The sequence below is a fragment of the Nothobranchius furzeri genome, chromosome 6 (assembly GCF_043380555.1).
Source record: "Nothobranchius furzeri strain GRZ-AD chromosome 6, NfurGRZ-RIMD1, whole genome shotgun sequence".
NCBI classification, from domain to species: domain Eukaryota; kingdom Metazoa; phylum Chordata; class Actinopteri; order Cyprinodontiformes; family Nothobranchiidae; genus Nothobranchius; species Nothobranchius furzeri.
The window spans coordinates 40754841-40778707 of record NC_091746.1 but is presented as its reverse complement, the minus strand read 5'-3'; the positions used below and the strand labels follow the sequence as shown (position 1 = coordinate 40778707).

The window sequence follows — 23867 nt, the reverse complement described above, 5'->3', positions numbered from 1 at the left end:
GCCTCACTAGTAGTGGTAATGCATTCCACAGCTTGGGAGCACAGACAGAGAAAGCCCTTTCTCCACGGCTTTTCAGACGTGCGTTTGGAAGAGCTAGGAGGAGCTTATCCTCAGACCTGAGAGCACGAGGCGGATTGTAGTAATGGACGAGTTGACACAGATATGGAGGAGCTTGACTGTTCAGGGATTTATAAGTGAGCAGCATGATAATAATAATAATTTGTGGCAAAGGTCACATTTACCCAGCTGGGTCAAACAGTAACTTTCAAGTCCACAGATTAACCAAGGAGTCATGATGTCTGGAAGAACATCACCACTATCTGCTGCTGTTCCGTCCCAGAAGAAGGACACTTCAAGTTCACAATAATAATTAAATAATAATATTAATAAACTCTTTGATTTTATTATTGTTTATTATAATCATCATAAATAATCACTTGGTTCAGTATAAATGTATTTTAATTACATTAAATGAATTATTATGCTTTGGGTATAATAATGATTACTATGATTATGGTTGATGACAGTAATGGTGTTCAGCAAATCAGAAGGTCAGCTCCATCTTATCCATCTAACACACAGAGTTTATCCAGAGTAAACAATAACTGCCAACACGTTTTTGACGCATGACCAAAGCTTTCTTGCTGAGAGTGGGGGGTGTGTTCTGAGAGCTTTGTAAACTAACCTGCAACAGCTTTCACGCCAGTTCTTGAACCAATACCATCGAGGAGACGGGTCGGCTGCCCTGATCCTCTGCCAAGCTGTTCTGTCACGCCGACAAGAATAGTTAAGAATAAACGTAAACTGTAACCAGCTGACGAAAAACTCCTTCCAGAGTTTATTGATTTCTGAGTTAAGTTAGGATGAGAAACTTCTTCAGAGTTAAGCCAAACGCTCGGCATTGTGTACCCGGCGACATCTCTGGACCAGAGGATCGGTTCACTTGCATCTTCTCTACCGGACCAAGTATCAAGAGGTGAACACCAGCCTCCCTGATCTCCGGATCCACAAAGAGTGTCTCCTGTTTGGGTGAGGTAGCACACAGGAATGTGTTTGATGCTGTTTTCTCTAAGTAAACAACTCAGGTAGCTGCAAAACACTTCCATTTCCAGCCAGAACGCGTTCCTCTCTCTGAAAGAAATCTTCTGAGAATTCCATTCACGCATCCAAACTCGTATTTTCATTTAGCTGTCATCCAGCCACAGGTTTGCCTTTTAAAACAAGTTTAATATCAAAGCTGTTAAAAATTGTCATTAAATTGTCATCCTTGAATTGTCATTTATAACTGTCATTCAAATCTTAAAGTTTAAAAATTGTTAGTAATGAATTCTTTATTTTTTAAACTTGCCTCATTCTTGAAATGAAACACAGAAAGGTATAATTATTTCTGGTTATTGAAAAGCAAAGATTCCTAGCTTCTGATTCAAAAATAAACTTTTGCCATTACATTTAATTATCCTAAATTAAACATTAATCTTTGGATTAAAAATAGACCAAACAGGTTGGTGCATGAACTTAGATCGATTATACACGTATCCGGGATATTTATATATGATCTAAGCTTCATCTGCTTGGTCCTTTTCAGAATCTAAAGCTGAATAGCAACAGGTTTGATTCTAGTATGTAGATTAATCCTACACACATATAAACAATATCAAAACTAAAATAGCTAAATCAATTGCAATATTACACAGAGTGAAATGGTCACCAGATGACAAATCCCTATATTTATTATACAATTCATTGATCGTACCGTACTTGAACTACTTTGTTGAATTTGGGAATAACATATAAAACCTATACACATTCAGCTTTTATCCTACAAAAAAAGCAATAAGAATTATAACAAGAAGCAATTACAGAGATCCATCCAGCCAATTATTTATCAAATTAAAAACATTAAAATTTTACGACCTAGTAGATTATACGATTTTGAAATTTATGTATAAAGTCGACAAAAAGCACCTTCCAACAAATTTAATCATAAGATTTATGGAAAGAAAGAGTAGTTGTGATTTGAAAGGCAACAAAATATACACGATACCAAAACATAGGATAAATATAAAGGAACGTTGTCTATCAATATATGGAGTCAAAATGTGGAATAAATTAAGTACCAAAATCAACAATACCAAAACAATATATACCTTTAATAAACATATCAAAAATGAAATGCTTAGCTTATATGATGCTATGAGATAGACATATTTATGAAGTAGAGAGGATGAAAGGGAAAACACACATTGTATGTTCTACTTTGTTTCTTTTAGCTATTTTTTGTGTGTTTTATTTTGCATTATTTGTTTTCTCCTTTCATTAATATAAGAAGAAAAAAAATGTTTGTGCACATATTTGTTTTCTCTCCATTTTTTGCCTAAGCTAAATCAGTAAACCAGGTCAGACAGTTTTTTTTATTAACTATAATAACTTTGTTGTCATTTGTATTTATTTTGGTTAAGGGGAACAGATAACATAAGTTTAGCTTCTTTCTGTTCCTTTTTCATTTTTTGTTTTCACAAACCTGTTTTGTGTTTTGTTTTTAATTGTGAAAAAATGAAAATAAACTAAAAAAAATAAAAAAAATAAAAAGGATTGCTGTCAGGCTTCATTTTTTCATGTAGAGAAGTGTAACTGGAAAAAAAACAACAACATGAATAAATGACGTGTAGACTTAAAACCCAACATCTCCTCTGTGTGAAGCACCGGTTCATTTGATCAATTTTAGTGAGAGTCTCAATTTTGGACAATCGACATTATTGACTCTACAATAGACCACATGATGTGAGGTAACCTGTGCAGTATTGTAAAGATACAGGTGCTGGCCAGTAAATTAGAATATCATCAAAAGGTTGAAAATATTTCAGTAATTCCATTCAAAACGTGAAACTTGTACATTATATTCATGCAATGCACACAGACCAATGTATTTCCAATGTTCATTACATTTAAATTCGATATTCATAAGTGACAACTAATGAAAACTCCAAATTTGGTATCTCAAAAAATTAGAATATTCTGAAAAGGCTGAATATAGAAGACACCTGCTGCCACTCTAATCAGCTGATTTACTCAAAACACCTGCAAAGGCCTTTAAAAGGTCCCTCAGTCTTGTTTTGAAGGCACCACAATCATGGGGAAGACTTCTGACTTAACAGCTGTCCAAAAGACAATCATTGACACCTTGCACAAGGAGGGCAAGACACAAAAGGTGATTGCTAAAGAAGCTGGCTGTTCGCAGAGCTCTGTGTCCAAGCACATTAACAGACAGGCGAAGGGACGGAAAAAATGTGGTAGAAAAAAGTGTACAAGCTCTAGGGATAACCGCACCCTGCAGAGAATTGTGACGACAAACCCATTCAAAAATGTGGGGGAGATCCACAAAGAGTGGACTGCAGCTGGAGTCAGCGCTTCAAGAACCACCACGAGGAGACTCATGAAAGACATGGGATTCAGGTGTCGCATTCCGTGTGTCAAGCCACTCTTGAACATGAAACAGCGCAAGAAGCGTCTCGCCTGGGCCAAGGACAAAAAGGACTGGACTGATGCTGAGTGGTCCAAAGTTATGTTTTCTGATGAAAGCAAGTTCTGCATTTCCTTTGGAAATCAAGGACCCAGAGTCTGGAGGAAGAGCGGAGAAGCACAGAATCCACGTTGCATGAGGTCCAGTGTAAAGTTTCCACCGTCAGTGATGGTGTGGGGTGCCATGTCATCTGCCGGTGTTGGCCCACTCTGTTTCCTGAGGTCCAGGGTCAATGCAGCCGTCTACCAGGAAGTTTTAGAGCACTTCATGCTTCCTGCTGCTGACCAACTTTATGGGGATGCAGACTTCACCTTTCAACAGGACTTGGCACCTGCACACAGTGCCAAAACCACCAGCACCTGGTTCAAGGACCATGGTATCCCTGTCCTTGATTGGCCAGCAAACTCGCCTGACCTTAACCCCATAGAAAATCTATGGGGTATTGTGAAGCGGAGGATGCAATACGCTAGACCCAACAATGCAGAGGAGCTGAAGACGACTATCAGAGCAACCTGGGCTCTCATAACACCTGAGCAGTGCCACAGACTGATCGAGTCCATGCCACGCCGCATTACTGCAGTTATTGAGGCAAAAGGAGCCCCGACTAAGTATTGAGTGCTATACATGCACATTCTTTTCATGTTCATTCTTTTCAGTTGGCCAACATTAGAGAAACAAACATTTTTTCATTGGCCTTTAGAATATTCTAATTTTCTGAGATACGAGATTTGATGTTTTCATTGGTTGTCACCTATAAATATCAAAATTAAACGTAATAAACATCGGAAATACATTGGTCTGTGTGCATTGCATGAATATAATGTACAAGTTTCACGTTTTGAATGGAATTACTGAAATATTTTCAACCTTTTGATGATATTCTAATTTACTGGCCAGCACCTGTATGGTGTGAATGCTGCTGACACACTTTCATATTTCCTACTTTTATTGTTTACATTTTATGCTTATTTAATTATATCGTTTTTCCCTATTTTTATTTTTATTGTTGAAACAGTTTGTGTTTGCTTTCTCTGTTGGTGCGCCACAGCCGGAAACTGAATTTCCCAGAGGAATCTTCCACAGGGATTAATAAAGTTCTATCCGAATCTGATTTTGTGGATGTACTTGGGAGACGAAGAGGAGGAGTAGGTGGAAGAAGAAGAGGGTGTTTAAGCAGCAGAAGCAACAGAGTGGTTGAGGAGCAGAAATTATAGTTTTAGGTTTCACTTTAGTTATTCTCCAAAAAGTACTTAAACTTTTTGTCTATATTTAGATTTTAATTTCAAAAAGCCCCCGAAAAACATCCTAATATTGTAAATGTGTTTGTCACAAGTGTTTATAAATGTACTTATTAGAAATTTGGTGAAAATGTGAAACTAAATATTCTGACCTTCAAAACCCTTAAAAAGGAAGTTATTGTCAATTACAATATTAATACTAATGTAATTAACATTACTTACATTAATTGTTTAATAACTACAACACTATTGATTCCAATTAGTATATTTAGGAATATATGGGATAAAATCAGTAAAGATTTTATTGAGTCAAAGAAAAATTAAACTACAGTTTATTCTCCTTTTTATTCCTCCTTCGGTTGTTTTGCGCGGTTATTCTTGGTGCCGCCATCATGTGGTTGTCGTGGGTTCTCAGAATATATGAAAGATTACGTTTTTTTTTAAGTATTTATTGGAAATATTTAAAAGCAGGCATGTGACAGCTCTGATAATATAGAGTTTTAATTTGATTTCAAAGACTAACTTTCAGATTTATAGATTGGAGCGAAGCACTGAGGAAATGCTGTGTTTCACTGATCTACAAACTTCAGTCACCCAAACCTCAGGACTTGAATGAATAATTCTTATTTTTCATTGCAGTTCGATCCCCTCTCAAGGTTTCTTTTCTAAATTTTGTAAAACCCCTTTTCAGAAAAAGCAGTACTCTTCACATTTAATGGAAGACCTTTCCAATTTCCTGGATGATTATTATATGGTATTTGGCTGTTAAATCTACAGAGAAGTGAGCCTTCTGACTCAGTCCTTTCTTTCTGTCTCCTTAGTGGAGCAACAATAATAAGCTACCAGTGTGGAGAAGCAGCTGCAAGCCTCAGAACAAACGGAAGTGAGGTTTGAGCTCATTTTTGTTTTCTTTTCTTCCAGCATCGTGTCTAGCTCACGCAGCAGGGCCATGAAGCTTTGACAGAAATGGACAGTGTGACGTTTGTGTTCGTTTTTTTTTTTTTTTTTTTTTCCATTTTCACTGCTGTTACTTGAGCTTAGAGCAGAAAATCTACATGCCTAAAACATCTCAAAATATCCCATGTAATATGTAATTTACCTTGCTCCAGGTGACTTTAATTGTTGGGTCCACATTTCCCTGACAGGGGATGATCAGCGATCTGCCGGTTTCCTGTTTGTACTCCTTCTCCGGGTTCGTGCTGAATGATGGGGGGTCCTGTGAATTGCAAAAGCAATATAGCTGAACTGAGGAGAATGCAGCAATGCCAGCAATGGATTTTGAGACTGGATTACTGCTGCTTTGGCCAAGATTAGCTTAATAACAAAAGGATTAGCCACACAATTAACTCTCCCACTAGTGCCACAATTGTAGTCAGTCCAAGCTGACTTCGATTAATGTCAATGTGCTTACGTGTTTGCATGAAAAGGTCGTTTGGGTTAAGACTTTTAATTGGCTGTGTCAGATACAGTTTTGTCTCAATTAAAATACAGTTAAGAGAAAAAGAAGATGGGATTTGGTGGTAGTTAATGTCTTTATGTGGGATTTCTGACCACTATTTTGTTGTTTTGTTGGTCTATACAGCATGCACTCACTGGCCATTTTATTAGGCATAGCTGTTTGGTTGCTTTTGAACACAAATAACTACTCAGCTTATCATATGGCAGCAACTCAGTGCATTTAGGCGCCTGGACAAGGTTCAGATCGGGGGTTTAGGTAATCATTTTACATTGAAATAATCACAAAACATTCTACGGCCCAAGAGGGACGTAGTCCTTGTTTACAATTTGTCCCACCTCTATACTTCCTAGTTCCAGAGCCAATCATATTTGAGCCCGTGGTGTTGCCAAGTCTGTGATAGCAAACTCTGCTGCTCCAGCCTTTATAATTCAATAACAGCTGACAAAAAGCTGCAGCTTTGTGGAAAGAATGTTAGCCAGTAACAGGAGCGACCCACAAGTTATAATCCTAAGATGTCACCACATTCTTTATGTTGCACTCTAATATTGGGAAAATGAGGCTAGAGGTTAACCTTGAGCTATCGATGCTAATGTTTAGTAATAAAGTGTTCAAAAAATATCTACACTTACTTCTTCACACCAACAACTCGATATTACAGTGAATGTATTTATCTACTTATTAACTTAATGATGAACTTGATACATGGACTGCAGTACCAATATTGACCGCGGTATGTCTCTTCATGCGTATTTAAAAGTAAACATTACCGATATATTTAATACATTTGCAGTGGTCTCAAATAGGAATGAGTGCCTCGTAAGTCGCACTCTAAGGGAAAAAAGCTCCAGTGCACCAGTTTGAGGACGTAGGAGTCAGCTGGAGTACAGTGTTTTCCACACCATAAGGCTCACCTGATTATACGGCGCACAGCCAATCAGCGTCCGAGTTAAAGGTTTGGTCCGCACATAAGGCTCACTGGATCAAAACACGCACCCAGCAAAGCAAGCGAGCTTCCCGGTCGGCACAATTAAGGCAAACTGGGCAATTAGATAAAATTCAAACGTTACTCCACTCATTATCTATACTAAAAATAAATTTCTCATTATTTAAGTAACATAAATGTCCCAATTTAATGCACGGGTGCTTTTAGCAGCAAGAATGAAGATTAAAACTCTGGTAATGGCATGACTGATTGAACGCAGCGCATCTTGCCTTGTTGCCTCTGAAGCTACGCTGTGTTTTCTTCACCTGTAGCAGCTGGTCTTCCAGCTTTCTCCACTTGCGGACCATCGACTCTTTAATCTTGTATTCTCTCGCTGCTGCTCTGTTTCCATGCTCAGTGGCGTGAGTGATGGCTTTGAGTTTGAACTCTGCCTCGTAAGCGTGTCTCTTCGCTGGTGCCATGGCTGGTTACTGGTATTGCTGTGTGGAGCAGTGCCAAACCTTTTATTTGATGAGGATGATAAGGACGGCGCTGGGGGGTACCGCGCTGGGCCAGAGTTACCTTAATACATGTATAAAAGGTGCATCCGTATTAAAAGGCGCACTGCCGATTCAGGGGAGGATCAAAGGTTTTTAATAGTGCCTTATGGTGCAGAAAATACCGTACAAAGTAGCTTTAAAAACAGGATTTGGAGACTTATTTCCTGATATTTTGAAATCTCGCCTCTGATTGGCCAGCAACAATGTGACTCTAAAGGCTGATTTATACTTCCTCATCAGCTTGAGAGTGGAGTCACGCACACGCATTGATGGAGAGGTTTACCGTTTAGACTTCTCTGTCACCTGGGAAGTGTGGCAAAGCAAAACCCTGCCAGGAGAGCAGAGGGCCCACATTCTCCTCCACCCCTTCATGCGATTGGCACCCCTAAACACATGTTTCTTGTCATTTTCGTACACGTATGAAATGCTTGCTGCCTATCTTTGCACTATAAACATCAGTAACGTCTGACTTTTTCTGTGAGACGTAATTCAATCTTTTCCATCTCTGCCACTAAACATCTTCGGCTCCATTTATGTTTGAGGGGGAAATGGCAGTGCTGCTGACAAAGTTAAAGAAAGTAGCATGCTGACCAATAACATGTTTGCGGTCTTCGTCACTTTCGATAGTTACAAATTTGGGCATGTCTCCGTCAGCCTCTGGGAGCCCGTTGGAGAGCATAACAGTGTTGCGTGTCTCCGTACCCACGCAGACAGGGAAGTATCAATTAGGCTTAACACTAACTCTGTTTGCTCTGCAATGTTGAGGTTTCATCTCCACAAATAATTCAAGTTCTGCTGTGTGGTAGAGCTGCGATAGGTAATGGTTAGCTTCTACTAGCCGAGACATTCTCTGCCGTTTCCTGGATGTTAAAACAACAACAGCCTTCCCTGCTGTGAATCAAGATGGGTGAGTCCATGAAAGTGACAATGTGAAATAGATCTGTCAGGATTTTCTGAACCAAACGTTTTTTATTTTCTTTCAGAAGCTAATGCAGGAAAAGGGTTAGGAGACTATTTTCATAATCAGCCTGCATGTTAAACTCAGACTGACTGACCATTTAAAAAAATTAAAATAAAACAAAACACACCGTGCCGCATAGAGACGTCACAGCGGTGTCTTAAACACTCCATGCCGGCATAGCGGCATGCACATCTTGCAGCATTCATTCTACCTCACTTGGTAGTAATATTGTGGTAATTGTCTGTCTTATGAACAGCAATCGCGCCTTTGTGCAACAGAGGGAGGAGTCACCATGACGTGGGGAGTTACTGCTGAGCTCCAGCCGGCAACTATATTAACAATGAAAGTGAACACGGGCTGTAAGTTTTGCTTTTTGAACAAAATCTGCTGAGACGGCAAACTGGAGCATTGCAGCGCTCCATGAGCTTCTCTCCGTTGGAGCTGGAGATCAGATCATCAGAGACTCCATGGGGACTGTAGGGGACAGACACCTTTAGGAGTGGCTTGTTAAAAAAAACTTCATGAGCGCAGCTTATATCGCTATGAAAAGCAAGTTATGTCCAAGATAAATGGAAGTCCGCTGCAGCGCAGAGACCGCCCCCTACCCCCTTTATACCGCCATTGCCTAATCTTTTATAAAAATGGAGATGATTTCGCCACATTACTGCCACAGACTGACCACTTTTGAACAAACTAAGGCTCCCTGAATGACATCACAGTGTTGTGGCAAATTAACAGAATTGTTTTGGAAAAATGGTAACTTGGTACCAGGCAATCTCATCTATTCTACTGGGATTTTGACCTGCAACCATCTCTCGTGTTTAGTTCACAGATTTGTAGCTGATGAAATGGCACCAATTGTGTGATGCCATCATGTCAACACGGACCAGGACCCCCAACACATTGTTGAATTCAAGATGCATGAAGTGTCTGTAGGCAAAAGGGAGGCCAGCCCAGTACTAGCTATGTGTACCTGTTAAAGTAGTGAACGTATGATCTAATGTGTGGGTGTGTGTGGTATTACTAACCTGCAAAACTATCCTGGTTGGTCCAGATGAGCCCATGCTGCCGTAGCTGTTGTATGGCATACACGTGTAAACGCCTGCAGCATCCTCGTTGACTGTAGCCATGACCACAGAGCCGTCCGCTTTCAAAGTCCATCCTGGATACTGAGGAAGGCACAGTAATCACATCACTCAGTCAGATGGGGAAGAAAGGAGCACATTCTATACAGCCTGTGTACTGTGTTGAGAGAAGCTTTAAAAGGCAGAAACTGTGTAACAACCCTAAAGCATTAGACTATCTCCCTTAGACGTGTCTGAGAGCTTTCCAGAAAAAATGTTTTTGATATCTGCCTGCCACAGGCTTACAGTGAAATATCTAACTCCCCACAATGTACAATCCTTTTAATCTTCTTCAGAAGGATGCATTGTTTATTTTTGATGCAGTTTTTTTTGCAAGATTTTATTTAAACCACCGGCAGGAGAAGAAATATTTTGCTCAACTATAAAACCTGCTTTTATTAAATGAAACAAACAACAACAAAAATCCATTTTAGTTAATCCATCCAACAGAAGCACATTTATGACATATGTATGAAAACTAGCACTAAGAGCAGTGAAAGTCATTTCCGTTTCCATTAAGCCCCAGTGAAAGGCTCGTGTTATGCTAAAAAGTTTCTCCACTCAGCTTAATGAAGTCAAAACTGATATTATTCTCTCAGGATTGAAGCTGTGATTAGTGTGGGTATGCAAGCTTGTGACAAATGTGGTCAAATTGGAATAATTGGCAGAATAACAGCCTGACTCCGATCCCTGAGTCCCTCCTAACAAGAGCCTATCAAATCTCCCATGGAGCATCTCATCCGCTCAGACCAGAGTGCTGGGGGGGGGGGGGGGGGGGGTCATCTTGGTGTGTGGGGAAGTGGGAGGAAAAGGATGAGCTTTTTACATGTAGAAATAAAAAAGGTCATTTTACTTTGAAAGAAAGCAGCATGAGGAAATGAGATTTTCCAATCTGGAAAAGTGAAGACGGGCGAAGGTTTAAAAAAATGCAGGGAAGTCCCGTTCCCAGTTCCTAATCTATAGCACGGCCTTCACTCATCTCACCAATGAGGTGACCCAAAGATCGAAGACAAAGTCAGGGGACGACGGGGCAGAGAGGAATTCCTTAGGGATTGCTTCCAAAGCTTTTAAGACTGAGCACATTACCCATACCCATTAAAATGTATGTGATTGAATGGCCTTGCCATGAAAAGCGGGGAGGAAATTTCCATCAGCAGGCAGAGCAAATGTCAGAGAAAATGTCCTGTCCATATATATGTGTTGGGAACAGAAGATAAATTTATCCTCTGCAATTATTTTTAGATGTCATCCTAAAAACGTGACATTAATGCATTAATAAGTAATGCACTTATGTGAAGACTTGAATTAATCTGTCTTAAGAGGAATTTACTATGAGGAAACAACTTATTTCTGTAAGTCCTCCCAACACAGCTGCAGCCGTGTCATAAACCTCTGCTGAGAGAAAAGAAATAGGCTGAACCACGGTGTCCCTGGAATCATCGTGAGAGTTGTGTAACAACTCCAGTCTGAGTGGATTTGCCTCAATTTGGGATGATTTTGTTTATTACCAAGGACAGATCAAGAGGTCCTCCATCTTTTGTCCATTCCACACGCAGAAGAGGAGGATGAGCTGACACCGGGCAGGTGATCGCTCCACCCCTACCTGTAGGGAGGTAGGTTTCCTGGGGCATCTGCAGAGCCAGGGCTGGATCTGAGGGCAGACGATTTAGATACAGCTGATTCTTTTAGAACAGAGGAAAACAACATGGTTCTAAAGCATTTATGCTTGGTTTACCATACATGTTATGAGACCATTATTACGATTTTAACAATTAAGGGAAAGCAATTAAAACAAAATTGCTGAAATGCTCTAGAATGTTCTCTGATCTGTACATTGTCCAAAAAATTTAAATCATAGCGTTGTTTAAAAGACTCCACATCACCTTCCCCGTTTTAAACTCTGATCAGTGCAGAGAAAAGATGTTTCTTTACCCATTTTGGTCCAATTTTAATATAGCTATCGTGTTCTCACACAACATCAAATAATATTGTGCAATATGGAAAGCTTGAAATTTGTACTGGGGATGACCTTCAGCTGCTAACACACCACCCTTTAGCTCAGGAGTTGGTTATTGCAGCCATGTTGGATTGAGTTTATGCTGTAGATGCACATCCAGTCTAATTTATCAGCAAAGCACATTTAAAATCCAACAAGTTCAACTAAAGTGCAAAGTGATTCAAAGAACGTGTGATCCAGTGATTGGTTCATGGAAGTTTCCATGAAAACCTTTCCAGTGGCGTAATCGATTTCTTTGCTACCAGGCAGTCAGGGTCGGTTCCAAAAGAATCAGAAGGTCTTATTGCCATATGTGTGAGAAATCACAACATTAGGAAAATGCTGCTGTACTTGATACAAAGAGAAAAAAATAAGACATGCTAAAATAAGAATATAAGCACAATAAAATAATAATATAAAGTGGCAATATTTAGTTAAATGTCTACTATATACAAGACAGTGTAGGTACTGATGAGAGCGTAACAGTTGGGTGAAAACAAAACACAGGGTCATGTGACTGAAACTAAGTGACTGGAGTGGGCAGTCCGGCTGTTGTCATTCATGAGTCCAACTGCAGAGGGGAAGAAACCGTTCTTGTGAGAGGTTCTGGTCCGGATGGATCCGAGCCTCTGGCCAGATGGGAGCGAGTCAAAGACTGTGTCCAGGGTAAGACGGGTGGGCTGTGATCCCAATATGTGCTGATGATGAATCTCAGCTATTACAAGACTGGATTTTAAACCGTTATTTATAGAAAAGTCTGAGTGTTTGTGTTTTTTTAGGTCAGCTAAGGCTAAAGTACATTGTTTGAATACTTTCTAAGATTTATAGCTAAATATGTGACTGTTTAAAAAAAACTCTTGCACATCTGTAGCATTCAGAGTGTTTGAGATGAATTTGAGCTAATTAGACACCAAATTATAGCTTAATATACTTTTTTCAACCAAATGAAAGTGATTTTTGTGTTTGTTGATTTGCTGAGACAGACATTTTCACTTAGACTAGCTCTAATAGAATCCATCCAGTAGTTTATGAGATTTTACCACCAAACACATGCAAACACTGAAGCTGCTGACAATCTATATATATATATATATATATATATATATATATATATATATATATATATATATATATATATATTTATTTATTTATTATCATCGCACCCGACTGGGTTCTGCTGTAAATTCTTTATAAACTAAATTATCTAAATGTAGATGCATCTCTTTCAAAAGCGTGTGACTTTTATTTAGCGTCTCGCCCAGGGACCACCTCATACGTACGCATCACTTTGAGGACAGCAGAGGCAGCAGGTGGAGACAGCAAGCCATTGGTGGGAACACAGGTGTAGTTCCCAGAATCCTTTGGGACGAGACCAGAGATGAGTAGAGTCCCGTCCACCATGATCTTCACACGAGACTTCAGAGACCTTAAACGATAGACATAAAGCATAAAACTGAATGGAACAAGGAGGAAAAAAATCTAGGTGATTTGAGTCTCAGAGCGCGTAACATCAACAGAGTAGTAGAGTCTGTGCTTTTACTCCTCTGGGGGCTCTACTTCTGAGCATTGATGGAGGTGAAGGATTCTTCATCTCATTTAGAGAAAGATGAGGAGATCCCACTGAGGTTCATACTTTGATTTAGAGAGAGAATAGACTGAAAACAGACTCATGACTCACGCGGTATCCGCAGAGTTTTGGCTCATTAGGAGAATAATTACATGGCTCGTTTACCGTCACCAACCTGGATATATATCTTCACTACTGATGATCCTCTTCTTGCAATGTTATAAATTCCTGGAAGCATCGGCTTTGATTAGACTTTTAAAGCTAAACTTGGTTTAAATATTTCGAAAAAATAACATGGAAAATGTGAAATGCAGTTTGAAGAACTAAAAGGTTTCATCTTCTAGTGCACTGTTCCACAGAGAAATCCTCTAAATTATGAATTCTTAGATGTTTTCTAGGAAAACTAACCTCTGAGAAATTTCTTCTACTAAATATTAAAAATAACAAGTGGAAAAAAAAATTTTAATCAAAAAGCTGTGAACTGAAAAGACACATACTGTAGGTCTTCACAGCTTGTTGTGACACAGCAGCACTGTGATGCTGATTAAAATCTGTTTGGCAGGTGAACGAGGCTGACTATAAAATCAGAGAACGGGTTACACGTAGATGAACAGGTTTGGTTTTCAATTCTATTTATGCTGCAGAAAAATCAAATAATTGTTGGAAATTTCCCTCGCACAGCTACTGACTCAGGATCTGTTCTCTGCTGCTGTCAGATGTTTTGTTTAGACAAGCAATTTTACAGTCAAAGGTTTTTAAATTGGCCATCTCATTCAAGAGGAAGCATGAATGTGATAATTTGTGTATTTTGGTTGTTTGTACTGTACAAGGAATTACTGCTGCCTTTTAACTCAAATGTGAAGCTGAATCTCTGAGACTAGTTGGGTGATGCAAAATTGCTGAAAAAAATGTGATATTTCTCATTTCTCAGTCGGGAATTTACTGAAATAGTAAATGTTGCAAACTAATGCCAATGTTAGGTCTCAATATGTTTGCAGTTTACTTTTATTTTACTTGAGATTTGGTCTAGAACTCCTTAAAATCGACTCATTTCTTGTTACCAGAAACTAAATTAAGAAACAACCCGTTGACTGATTTTATGCACCGTAAACCCTTTTATGAAGACATTTGACTTGTAAATTTTAGAACATGTCATTTAAAAAAGCAACAAGATTGTGTTGTCCACTGACTCACACAAGGATACTAAACATCTAGGAATGTCTGTCACTGCTTGGTGAGATGAGGCTTTTAAGCAGAGATTAAGCCAAAGTAGAACCACATAGATAAAAAAAAAAAGTATTAGAACTTTACTGTTATTGGATACATATCAAAAATATCCTTTGCTGAATTAAAAAGATGCTAAATTCAACAAAACACAAAGCCTGGAAAATTTGTTGCCCCATGTTGTGCAGATACAACAAAACTACAATTCCCAGAGTGCAATGGACCAAGCAGACCTTCCCCCAACTACTGTAGCACTCAGGATTTAGCACTGAAATGGAAATAAATTTCACTTACTTAGGGAACAAGCTGGTGTTTATGTGGAAAAAGAATATGAAAATTGTTAGGTAATTTGATTTTATCCCATATTACCTTAAAGGATGACACACCCGAAGAGAGAGAGAGAGAGAGAGAGAGAGAGAGAGAGAGAGAGAGAGAGAGAGAGAGAGAGAGAGAGAGAGAGAGAGAGAGAGAGAGAGAGAGAGAGAGAGAGAGAGAGAGAGAGAGAGAGAGAGAGAGAGAGAGAGAGAGAGAGAGAGAGAGAGAGAGAGAGAGAGAGAGAGAGAGAGAGAGAGAGAGAGAGTAAATTGATTATTTGTAATGTCCATGTGTGTGGCTCAACCAGCCCCCACTCTGGTTCAGCCTCAAAGCTTTCTCCTCACCTGCTCTGTATACCTGCATTCTCCAATTATCTGGTGGATAATATTTAACCTCCATAACCCTGGAACCTGAAATAAACACACATGACAACAAGGAAGACACTTTACACTGAATTAGCCAAATGAGGGGGAGATCACCATGACACATAACTCTCTCCAGAGCTAGCTGCCAGGCGACTCCCCCAGCCTTCAGAGTCTTCAGTGGTTTTATTCACCAAATGGATGGGGGAGAAGGCAGGGCCTTCTCAAGTTACAGAGGTACAGAGTTCTCTCAATTAACATCCTTGCTCAACCTTTTTATGAACAGCAAACACAGAGATTCATGATGTGTAATGGGCATCTTTTAGGTCTCAAAAAGGTACATTTATAAAAATATCCAACAAAAATGATGCACATGGTGCCCTGTAGTTACTGTCACCTTGTGCATCATTAGAAAAACTGAGTAAAAGCTTCTTCATAAGGTCAGAAGTTAACAAACTGCATCCAACAATTGGATAACCCCTGAAAAGGTGATGATCTAAAACACAATCCCTCACAAATTGCACAGGGTGGCAACATGCAGTTTGATTGAAAACCTCTTTGAAGACATGGTTCACTAGTTTTTTTTATTCATTTGCATTGGTCTCAACAATACATGAATGCTTTGTGAGTGTCTTCAGACTCTGTCAGCATTGTATCCGAGGTTCGGTCTTATTAAAATGGCACTGAACATGAAGGCAAGTCTAACTAATGATCTGGTTTGTGTTAAGTAGAGGAGAGCCTCTGTGGGACTTTAGGACCTAATCCAGGTAGGACTATATAGGCAGAGAGCTCAGCTCCCCTACAGATTCAACCACCGAGTTTATCTAAATCGCATTGAAAGGTTCTCTGGAAAACCTTTTAAAAACTAACCTAAGTGACCTGTACTCTGCTGAATTACGTTCTTTTAAATTGTTGAATCAACTGCAGGAGCTGGGCGTGATGAAGCTCCTTGGTTTTATTTGCATGAATTTACTTTACAAACATCAGAAAAGAGACACCTTCCTGATTCTGCCCAACAGCATCTCTCTCTTTCTCACAGACAGACAGACAGGCAGGCACGCACACACGCACGCACGCACGCACACACACACACACACACACACACACACACACACACACACACACGAGAGACCTTTAACTTTCAGCAGAGTAAACACGCAGCTGGAATCGCGTCAGACTGAATCAAAGAGTTTAATTCTACAGCAGAACAAACACATGATGAACTCTGCTGGAAAAATGATAGTTCCTCTAACACCTTAAAAATTCCAAGACTTAAAGGACCTTCATGAGTATTTTCCATTCCTTGCTTCATATTTTCTTCCATCACTGAGCCTTTCCGCTGCCTTCCTTTCCCTCTTCTATAATTCTTTCTTCTTCCCACCATTGTCACATTTCCATCCTGCTTTTTGCTCCTACTTGTCCCTCCACCTGCTCACAGCACTTTGGCCAGCTGCCATGCTGTTTTAATGTGCTTTAGAAATAAATTTGGTATGGTTGGTATGGTATTAATTATTATTCCCATTATTTTTCCATGTTCATTGCCGTATTTTTGTTTTTGTTTTGTCCATTTACCTCTTCATTTCTTTTTTAACCCTTCATTTATAGCACTCTGTCCTTTAATAGCTTACTGCCTATACACACACGCACCTTTGTTATTATGTTTCTTCAAATTATTCTCTAAGTGTTGGTGCTGCTGTAACAAGTGAATTTCCCCACAGTGGGATCAATAAAGTCTTTTCTATTCTAGTATCTATGTTCCACCCACTCTCTTCTCTTTCTACCATCATGTCCTTCCACTCTTTCATTATTTTATCTTCCCATTTTTTCTTTCCTTTCTTCCTCTAAAACATTAAATCTCCAACCTTTTTCTTCCCTTTAACCTTTACTCCGTTCCACCCTTCATTCTATCATCCCACCCTTCTCTCTACTATCATGAATCTTTGTTTAAAACTTTTTTATTCCTTCATTCCCTCTTCCTTTCTTTTCTCCCAACCGACAGGAAAAAATGAGTAAATTTGAGTCCATGGGACCAAATGTACTCCTCTTCACTTATTTTAGTAAAATGTACTCCACTTGAGTAAAATTAACACTACAGATGTTGCTGTTCCCTCCCCTTCCATTCTCCCTCCCTCCCTGTTTCCTTCCTTGTATCCTCCCTTCCAGCTGACCATATTTCTGTAATCTAAGCAGCATAACAATCTAACTTTATTTCAGCTCTTATGAATATCTGAAGAGGACAATTATTTACTTACAGTCAACAGAAATCCACTTTTAAATCAGACTAAACAAAAACATCCTTTTGAGTTTGTATTTTTTTAACACATACTTTTAATGTTTGCCTGTTAAATCAGTATAGGTCACCAGTCTTCACTCAGAAATCAACATTAAATAACAATATTATTCAGTCAGTTTTGCTTGTAAAAGGCTATTGTGTAAAATTAAAGCTAAAGTCCTAAAACAGGAGATGCAGTTTTGGTCAGACACATTCTTTAATTTACTGTACAGTCATGCTAAAATTTGCCAAATTCACCTCAAAGGTGAACTAACTAAAATAAACTCTGATTTGTCTCTGTGAATCAAAAACTAATTTGTCTAAAGGAACTTCTTTTGCAGCTTCTTGCAGCCATCTTTCTGTGTGCTAGCCGACAGCTGCTCCATCATCTCCTGTTAAAGTTATTTAGCATCAATAAATCATCTGATGAAGACTTTTAGAGACCTGTGCTCCGAGTGATACATCTTATGAATAATGAAGTTCTATAATGAAATTATGGTTTCACTTATGCTTAGACGTACAGATTTCTGAAGATGATAGTGTTGAATTTACGGAGAAATTATTAATATGATATAAACCTAAATGCACAAAACAAGGAGCAAACATTTAATGTTCCACCAAGGAAGATAAAATAAAAATTGTTATTCATTTTTAATTAACTTGATGAAAAATGTGGTTATAATAATAATAATAATAATAATAATAATAATAATAATAATAAGTATTTTATTATAATTTATATATATATATGAATTAAATCAGAAAAACGTTTTTCAAACAGTCCCTTATTTTTAGACTTCTTTTGTAGTTTCTGTAAGTTAATTTCAGGGACAAGAATGTGTTCTGAGTTATTGATGCTACATAATGCCCAAGGATACTTTGACACATAGCCTGGGATCGAACCGCTGACCTTCCCATAAGTGGCCAGTCACTCTTCCCCCTTATTTTATCCAACTTCTCATCACACTTGTCCTGACTTGGTAGCAGATGCTTTAATGGAAGGTTCACATCTTTTGAAGAGTTTTCTTGTGATAAAAGGCATCTTACCTTTTGTAGTCAGCTCTTTGAACATTTTCAGTGCAATTCTTAATAGTTTTGTAAACCTTTAAATTCTGAAATATGGAACGAGGCAAAAATCTACTTTTTATAACTGAACTACTATTTGTCTAAAGTTAATATAAATTTATAAAAATACTTTTTTTATGTATTGATATAAACAGTAACAGACAAATCAACTGGCCCTTGCCACCTGTAGAGGACTGGATATGACGATGAAGGTACCAATCGTGATCCTCCATATGGACACTTTAGGGCTAAAAGTGATTTTATATCAAATATCTACATGATACTAACAGCAAATATAAAGTTTCCATCATTAAGAGATGTGAGATGACAGAAATTTTACACCACAAGTTTTCTTACCATTTATTTTACATTTTAACCAGCCAATGAGTGTACAGTTTAAAAACAATCCCACAAAAACTTCAGCTCCCAGAATGCATTGCGAGCAGTGTTACTGCTCTCATCTTACAAACTCAGGTGGCTTTGTCTGAGAGTCCACACTAAACTTTTCGGTTAATCTTTGCGGCATCTTTGAAGCTGCAATGTATTTTTAGGAAGAATATTCATTTTTTGTTCATGCAACCTGTGTTCAGGAATAAATGTCTTTTAAGTCATTGTCAGGGGGAAACAATATACTGGTGCACCATTACCAGGAACAGAGTACCCACATCACAGCTGCACTTCAGACAGCAGGTTTTGGAGTCGTATTTCCTGAAAGTCATCACGGAATTATTAAAACATTTTTTTTATTTTTTATTCTTTGTTTATTGTGAAGGGCCCAATGATTTTTATCTTGACAGGTATTATTTAGAAATAATACATTTTTCAGTTTCTTCTAAGACTATACCGAATTTCCTGTCCAAAATAACACTACTCTACCCACACTTCCTGTTTGAAACATCTGCCTGGCGGGCAGAGGAAGAGACGCTGACGTAGTGACTGACTGACAGAACCCCCAGCCCCCACCTGCGCGCTCTCAGAGCTACTCAGTTGGAGGAACGAGCCGTTAACAAGCGCATGCACTTGCTCACAAACCCAAACACCGCTCAGTCGCATAGCAAACAGAGAAATTGCAACAGGCTGGAGAGTTTTTTCTCAAACTTCGATCACTAGAAGAAATGGAGTAGGATGTTTTTAAAGGAAATGAGCGCCTCTGAGCCATATCATTTCATGTTGGCTCGTGACGCAGCTGCGGCTTGGCCAAGGCTGCAGTCCAGTCCAGTGCTGCCACGTAATACGGTATTGGTGATGTCACTGGGTACCCCTAAGCAAGACGCAATGGCTGATTAAAAATCAATGTAGAGCAGAGTTTAACCTGAAGATGGAACAAAAATGAATGTTTTAGGCTGAAATGTTATATTTTAAATAAGATACATTAATAATGAGTACACCTGTCTACAGCACCAGACACTCATTTATATATCAGCAAAACTGATGATTTAGAGGTGACTCGTTCTTTAATAATAATATTGTTTTTCTGACATCTAAATAACATGTTTTGCAAAGTGTGTACTTTTTTTTCATTAACATTGAACACTGATATAAGAAGGCCTCTTTCTTTTTCAGCTAACATCAACAACTACTCGGTTGGTACTTCTGGAGAAAAATATATTTGTCCTAGTGAAACAAAAGCTGTGGTGAAAAAGGGGCTGAAAACTTGACCAATTTCCCCAAAAATAAATGTTTACATTTCCAAACAATTGTCAAATCTGAGTCTTAGCTCAATTTCCCATGACTGCATAGCACCTTTATAATGTTTTATATGATGTTTTTTTTCTGAATTTTTCAGTGTGAAACACCAAAATAATCAACAGGGTCATTAAATATGTGGTAGGCTCCGATTTAGCTCAAACATCCATGACCTCCATCTCAGACAATGTTTAAAGATGAGCTCTGATTCCACTCACTCTATGTGATGGACGTTCTCACCGCCTTTCTGCCAGACGTAGGTCATGTTGGGGGGGTCGGCCACTGCCTGGCATTGCAGAAGTGCATTCTGGGACATGTTGAGAGTTGTGTCTTTAGGGGGCACAAGAATGACAGGTGGACCTATGAAAACAGGACACAAAATTCAGCAAATTCATGTGTTTTTTTAAAAAGACCATTTTAACAAAAGGATGGTAAAACGTCAAAAAAAATATTTTCTTTTTATCATCACCCAGAAATATAGTGAGCAGGGACAAATACATTTCAGATTTTTTAAAATTTCTACATAGATTAAAAAAAATTGAGCCAAGTCAGAAAAATCTAACCGAAAACTATAAAAACTTTTATTTAAATTAAATGGCAACAAGTGTACAGCATAAAAATAAATGAAATATGATTACTGTAACAACGTTCAATTCACACAAACATAAAACAATAAATTCTGTCTCCTGTCAGTCAGAGTTTATGGTTCAAGTTGGTTTTTTACAAATGGTCACATCCCACCGGTGTCCTGGTTTGGTTCCCATCGTCATTAAGTATTTTCCAGCCCATGAGCCTGTCTGCTCTGCCCTTGTTAGGTTCAGCACTGATCGTTTCCCTCTCAGTTCCTTGTGTCCATACATCTCCCCCTGTCAGGTGTCGGCTCATCTACATGTCTTCCTCCTGTTTGCCAGTTTGTTTTTAGTTTGGGCCTCATTCAGTGGCTGGAAATATGTTGATTTTTTTTTTCTTCTCAGTTCATTAAATTTTTGCCAGCTGTGTTTGATGATTGAGTCGTATTTTGAACAGGACGATCCAAGAACAACATGTTTTTAATTTACCCATTACATGTGGATGTTCTCTTTTCCATTTCTGATTCATCAAGTTTGAATAGCTTTTTTATGTTTATTTTGTCATTTCAAACGTATTAAAAAATAAAAACCAGATTCACTGGATTTTTGTTTTTGCAGAAACAGTTTAAATGCAGAGCGCTGCAAAACTTCTTTTGCTGAAAATGTCTGAAGCCTGAGCTGAAGCTGAACTATCAGTATTAGCTAAAATGCTTTGACCATTTGAAATTTGAGCAAAAAAATAGTAATTTGGTGACTTTGCTAAAAGAAAACTGAAGAACATAAAATCCAAAGTTCTAAAGGCTTTGCTGAAGGGTAAACACCAGAAAACCTTTCAAAAGCTGAATCACACGGTAACAGCTCAAAGTCTTCTGAGTCGTTTAAACTGAGTGAAGCCTCTATCAGTCTGAAGCAGTTCACCTTTAAAAAACACAAAGTTTTGATAATTATTTCAAACAGTTAAGGGATTTTAAAAGTTCTAATGGGTTTAAAAAAGAGACAAAAAAGCTGAATATCATAAGAGTTATACAGATTAATGCTAAAAGCCATAGCCGTAAAGTCCTGAACGAGCTGCACGGTTCGATATAAACTCAGTCAAAGCAGCTGAAGAAGAACAGGTTCAAAATGTGTATAGAAACAGATAACATCCAAATAAGAAGTGTGTCTAACTGGGTTAAAGTGGGGATTTCCCTATTGCCTCAGGAATGCATCGCTCATAAATTCTAGTTGTTTCTGATTCGATGGATTTCAGGTGCCAAGAGAATAAACAGCACAAGAGAGGAGAGCAGGACTTGTCACAAGCAATTAGTCCAAGGTAGAGGAGGGACCTGCTGCTTTGAGCAGATTGTTTTGGCTTATTGATCTGTGATGTTTGTACACCACCCTGCTCCTGGATGGCCTAGTAGTGTAATGGTACACATAAGTCATAGCTGGGTACTACCATGGGTTTAGAGTTAAAAATGCACAAATCGTGACCCATGTGTTCTTTTATATACAGATTTAATCCCCTGTTCTGCTTTGCTTACCGTTTCCTTTTTCCTGACTGGATGTACCAGTCATTGAGCTCTGTATGATGGTGGCTTGGTAAAAATACTTGCTATGTCTCTACTAGTGGTTGTTGTTAATGTTCTGATTAAGAAACAGGTTTAAAGAAGGTTCCATCATTTCATAATGAATTTCATCACTCACATTGCCTTAAGAGCTCAGTGGGGACAGGCTCTCATAAGCTGCCACAACGAACCGGACGAACCAAGGAAATGAACCCTGGTCTATTGGACCAATTATCTTAGGTGAGAACGCATCTTTAAGACATTCTGTGTAGGGATTATAATAAACACATTTCCAAAGAATGGACACTGGTTAGGAAAAGAAAAGGTATAGACTAGTGGATCTTATAGGGGTTGAGCAGTCTGAGGAGCAGACTGAACGGTCTCATCCTGCAAACACCTTTGTGTATTAATATAGCAGCAAATCACGACAAGAGTCATCTCAAGGTACTTCACAAAGTAATCATTCCTGTTCTAAGTCATCCCTTAGCTGTGTCAGCTTATGCGGATGATGTGAATTTATTTATTCACAATCAGCAGGATGTTCAGGAATTAAAAGGCAGTTTAGATTGATACAAAAAGCCTCTATAGCCACGGTTAACTGGGAGAAGAGTGAGGCATGCATAGTGGGGGAGTGGGACTCTAGTAATGGCCCAGCTCTGCCCGGAGTGTTGAGCTGGGAGAGTGGAGGTATTAAAATGTTAGGAGTGTAGCTTGCTAGTGAAGAGTTTCAATAACGGAATTGGTTGGTTGACTTAATGGAAATGACTGCTGCCTCAGCTGTCCCACAGGGGAAGAGTTCTGAAAAAAACCTGGTTGCCTCGTTTCTGTGGCACAGACTGCTTGTAGAGAGGACAAGGACTGATGGACTTGGTGTCTAGAAATGCAGATTTCAGACTGCTCAGGGGATACTTGATTGTGAAGCACATTTCTGGCTGCCCCTCACTCACCTCCTTCTATGAAGGGCTGGTAGGCTTGGGCTACACAAACACCTGTTCTTGCTGAAACCTGATGGACTGGATTTGAAAGGACCAACACCCTTTTACTCACCAGTAAGTGTTCAAACTGCTGAAGCTTACATGAGAACCTGACCTTGGACCAGGGGGGTGGTTACTGGAAGAATCTATGTTTGACAGTTGTTCTTTTTAAAAGAAACACCATACCGGCAAATCAGCATAATATTACCGCAACAGTGCATCCTATGAATGTGCCATGCCAGCACGGCGATGCACACATTTTGCAGCATTCGTTCAGCCTCTCTTGGTAGTAATTTTGCAGTAAATGTCTGTCGGACAAAAAAGGCTTCCTGATGTCGCTTCAGCATTGCAGCAAATTGATGGCATTTATTTTTTTTAAACGGCTAATGACTGTTTTTTGAGAGCTGGGATTTTAATTTGGTCACCTGCTGAACATCTCAGCTGGAGCCCTGAAGGAGCTGGTTGACATTAAGTCTATCAGAGTAATGAAGATGTGGTGGAAGAGT

The 23867-nt window shown here is 38.9% G+C and overlaps 1 protein-coding gene across 1 annotated transcript in view; it reads right to left on the bottom strand.

Moving 5' to 3' along the window:
• igsf9a (immunoglobulin superfamily, member 9a) overlaps positions 1-23867 on the bottom strand; it is a 110614-nt gene that overhangs the window by 33204 nt on the left and 53543 nt on the right. The window contains exons 7-11 of the mRNA XM_054744122.2: positions 20490-20631; positions 13061-13206; positions 11293-11435; positions 9689-9829; positions 5858-5974 (exon numbers count right to left, since the gene is read on the bottom strand). Coding sequence (XP_054600097.2) covers positions 5858-5974; positions 9689-9829; positions 11293-11435; positions 13061-13206; positions 20490-20631 — 689 coding nt within the window. The remainder of the gene's footprint in view (positions 1-5857; positions 5975-9688; positions 9830-11292; positions 11436-13060; positions 13207-20489; positions 20632-23867) is intronic.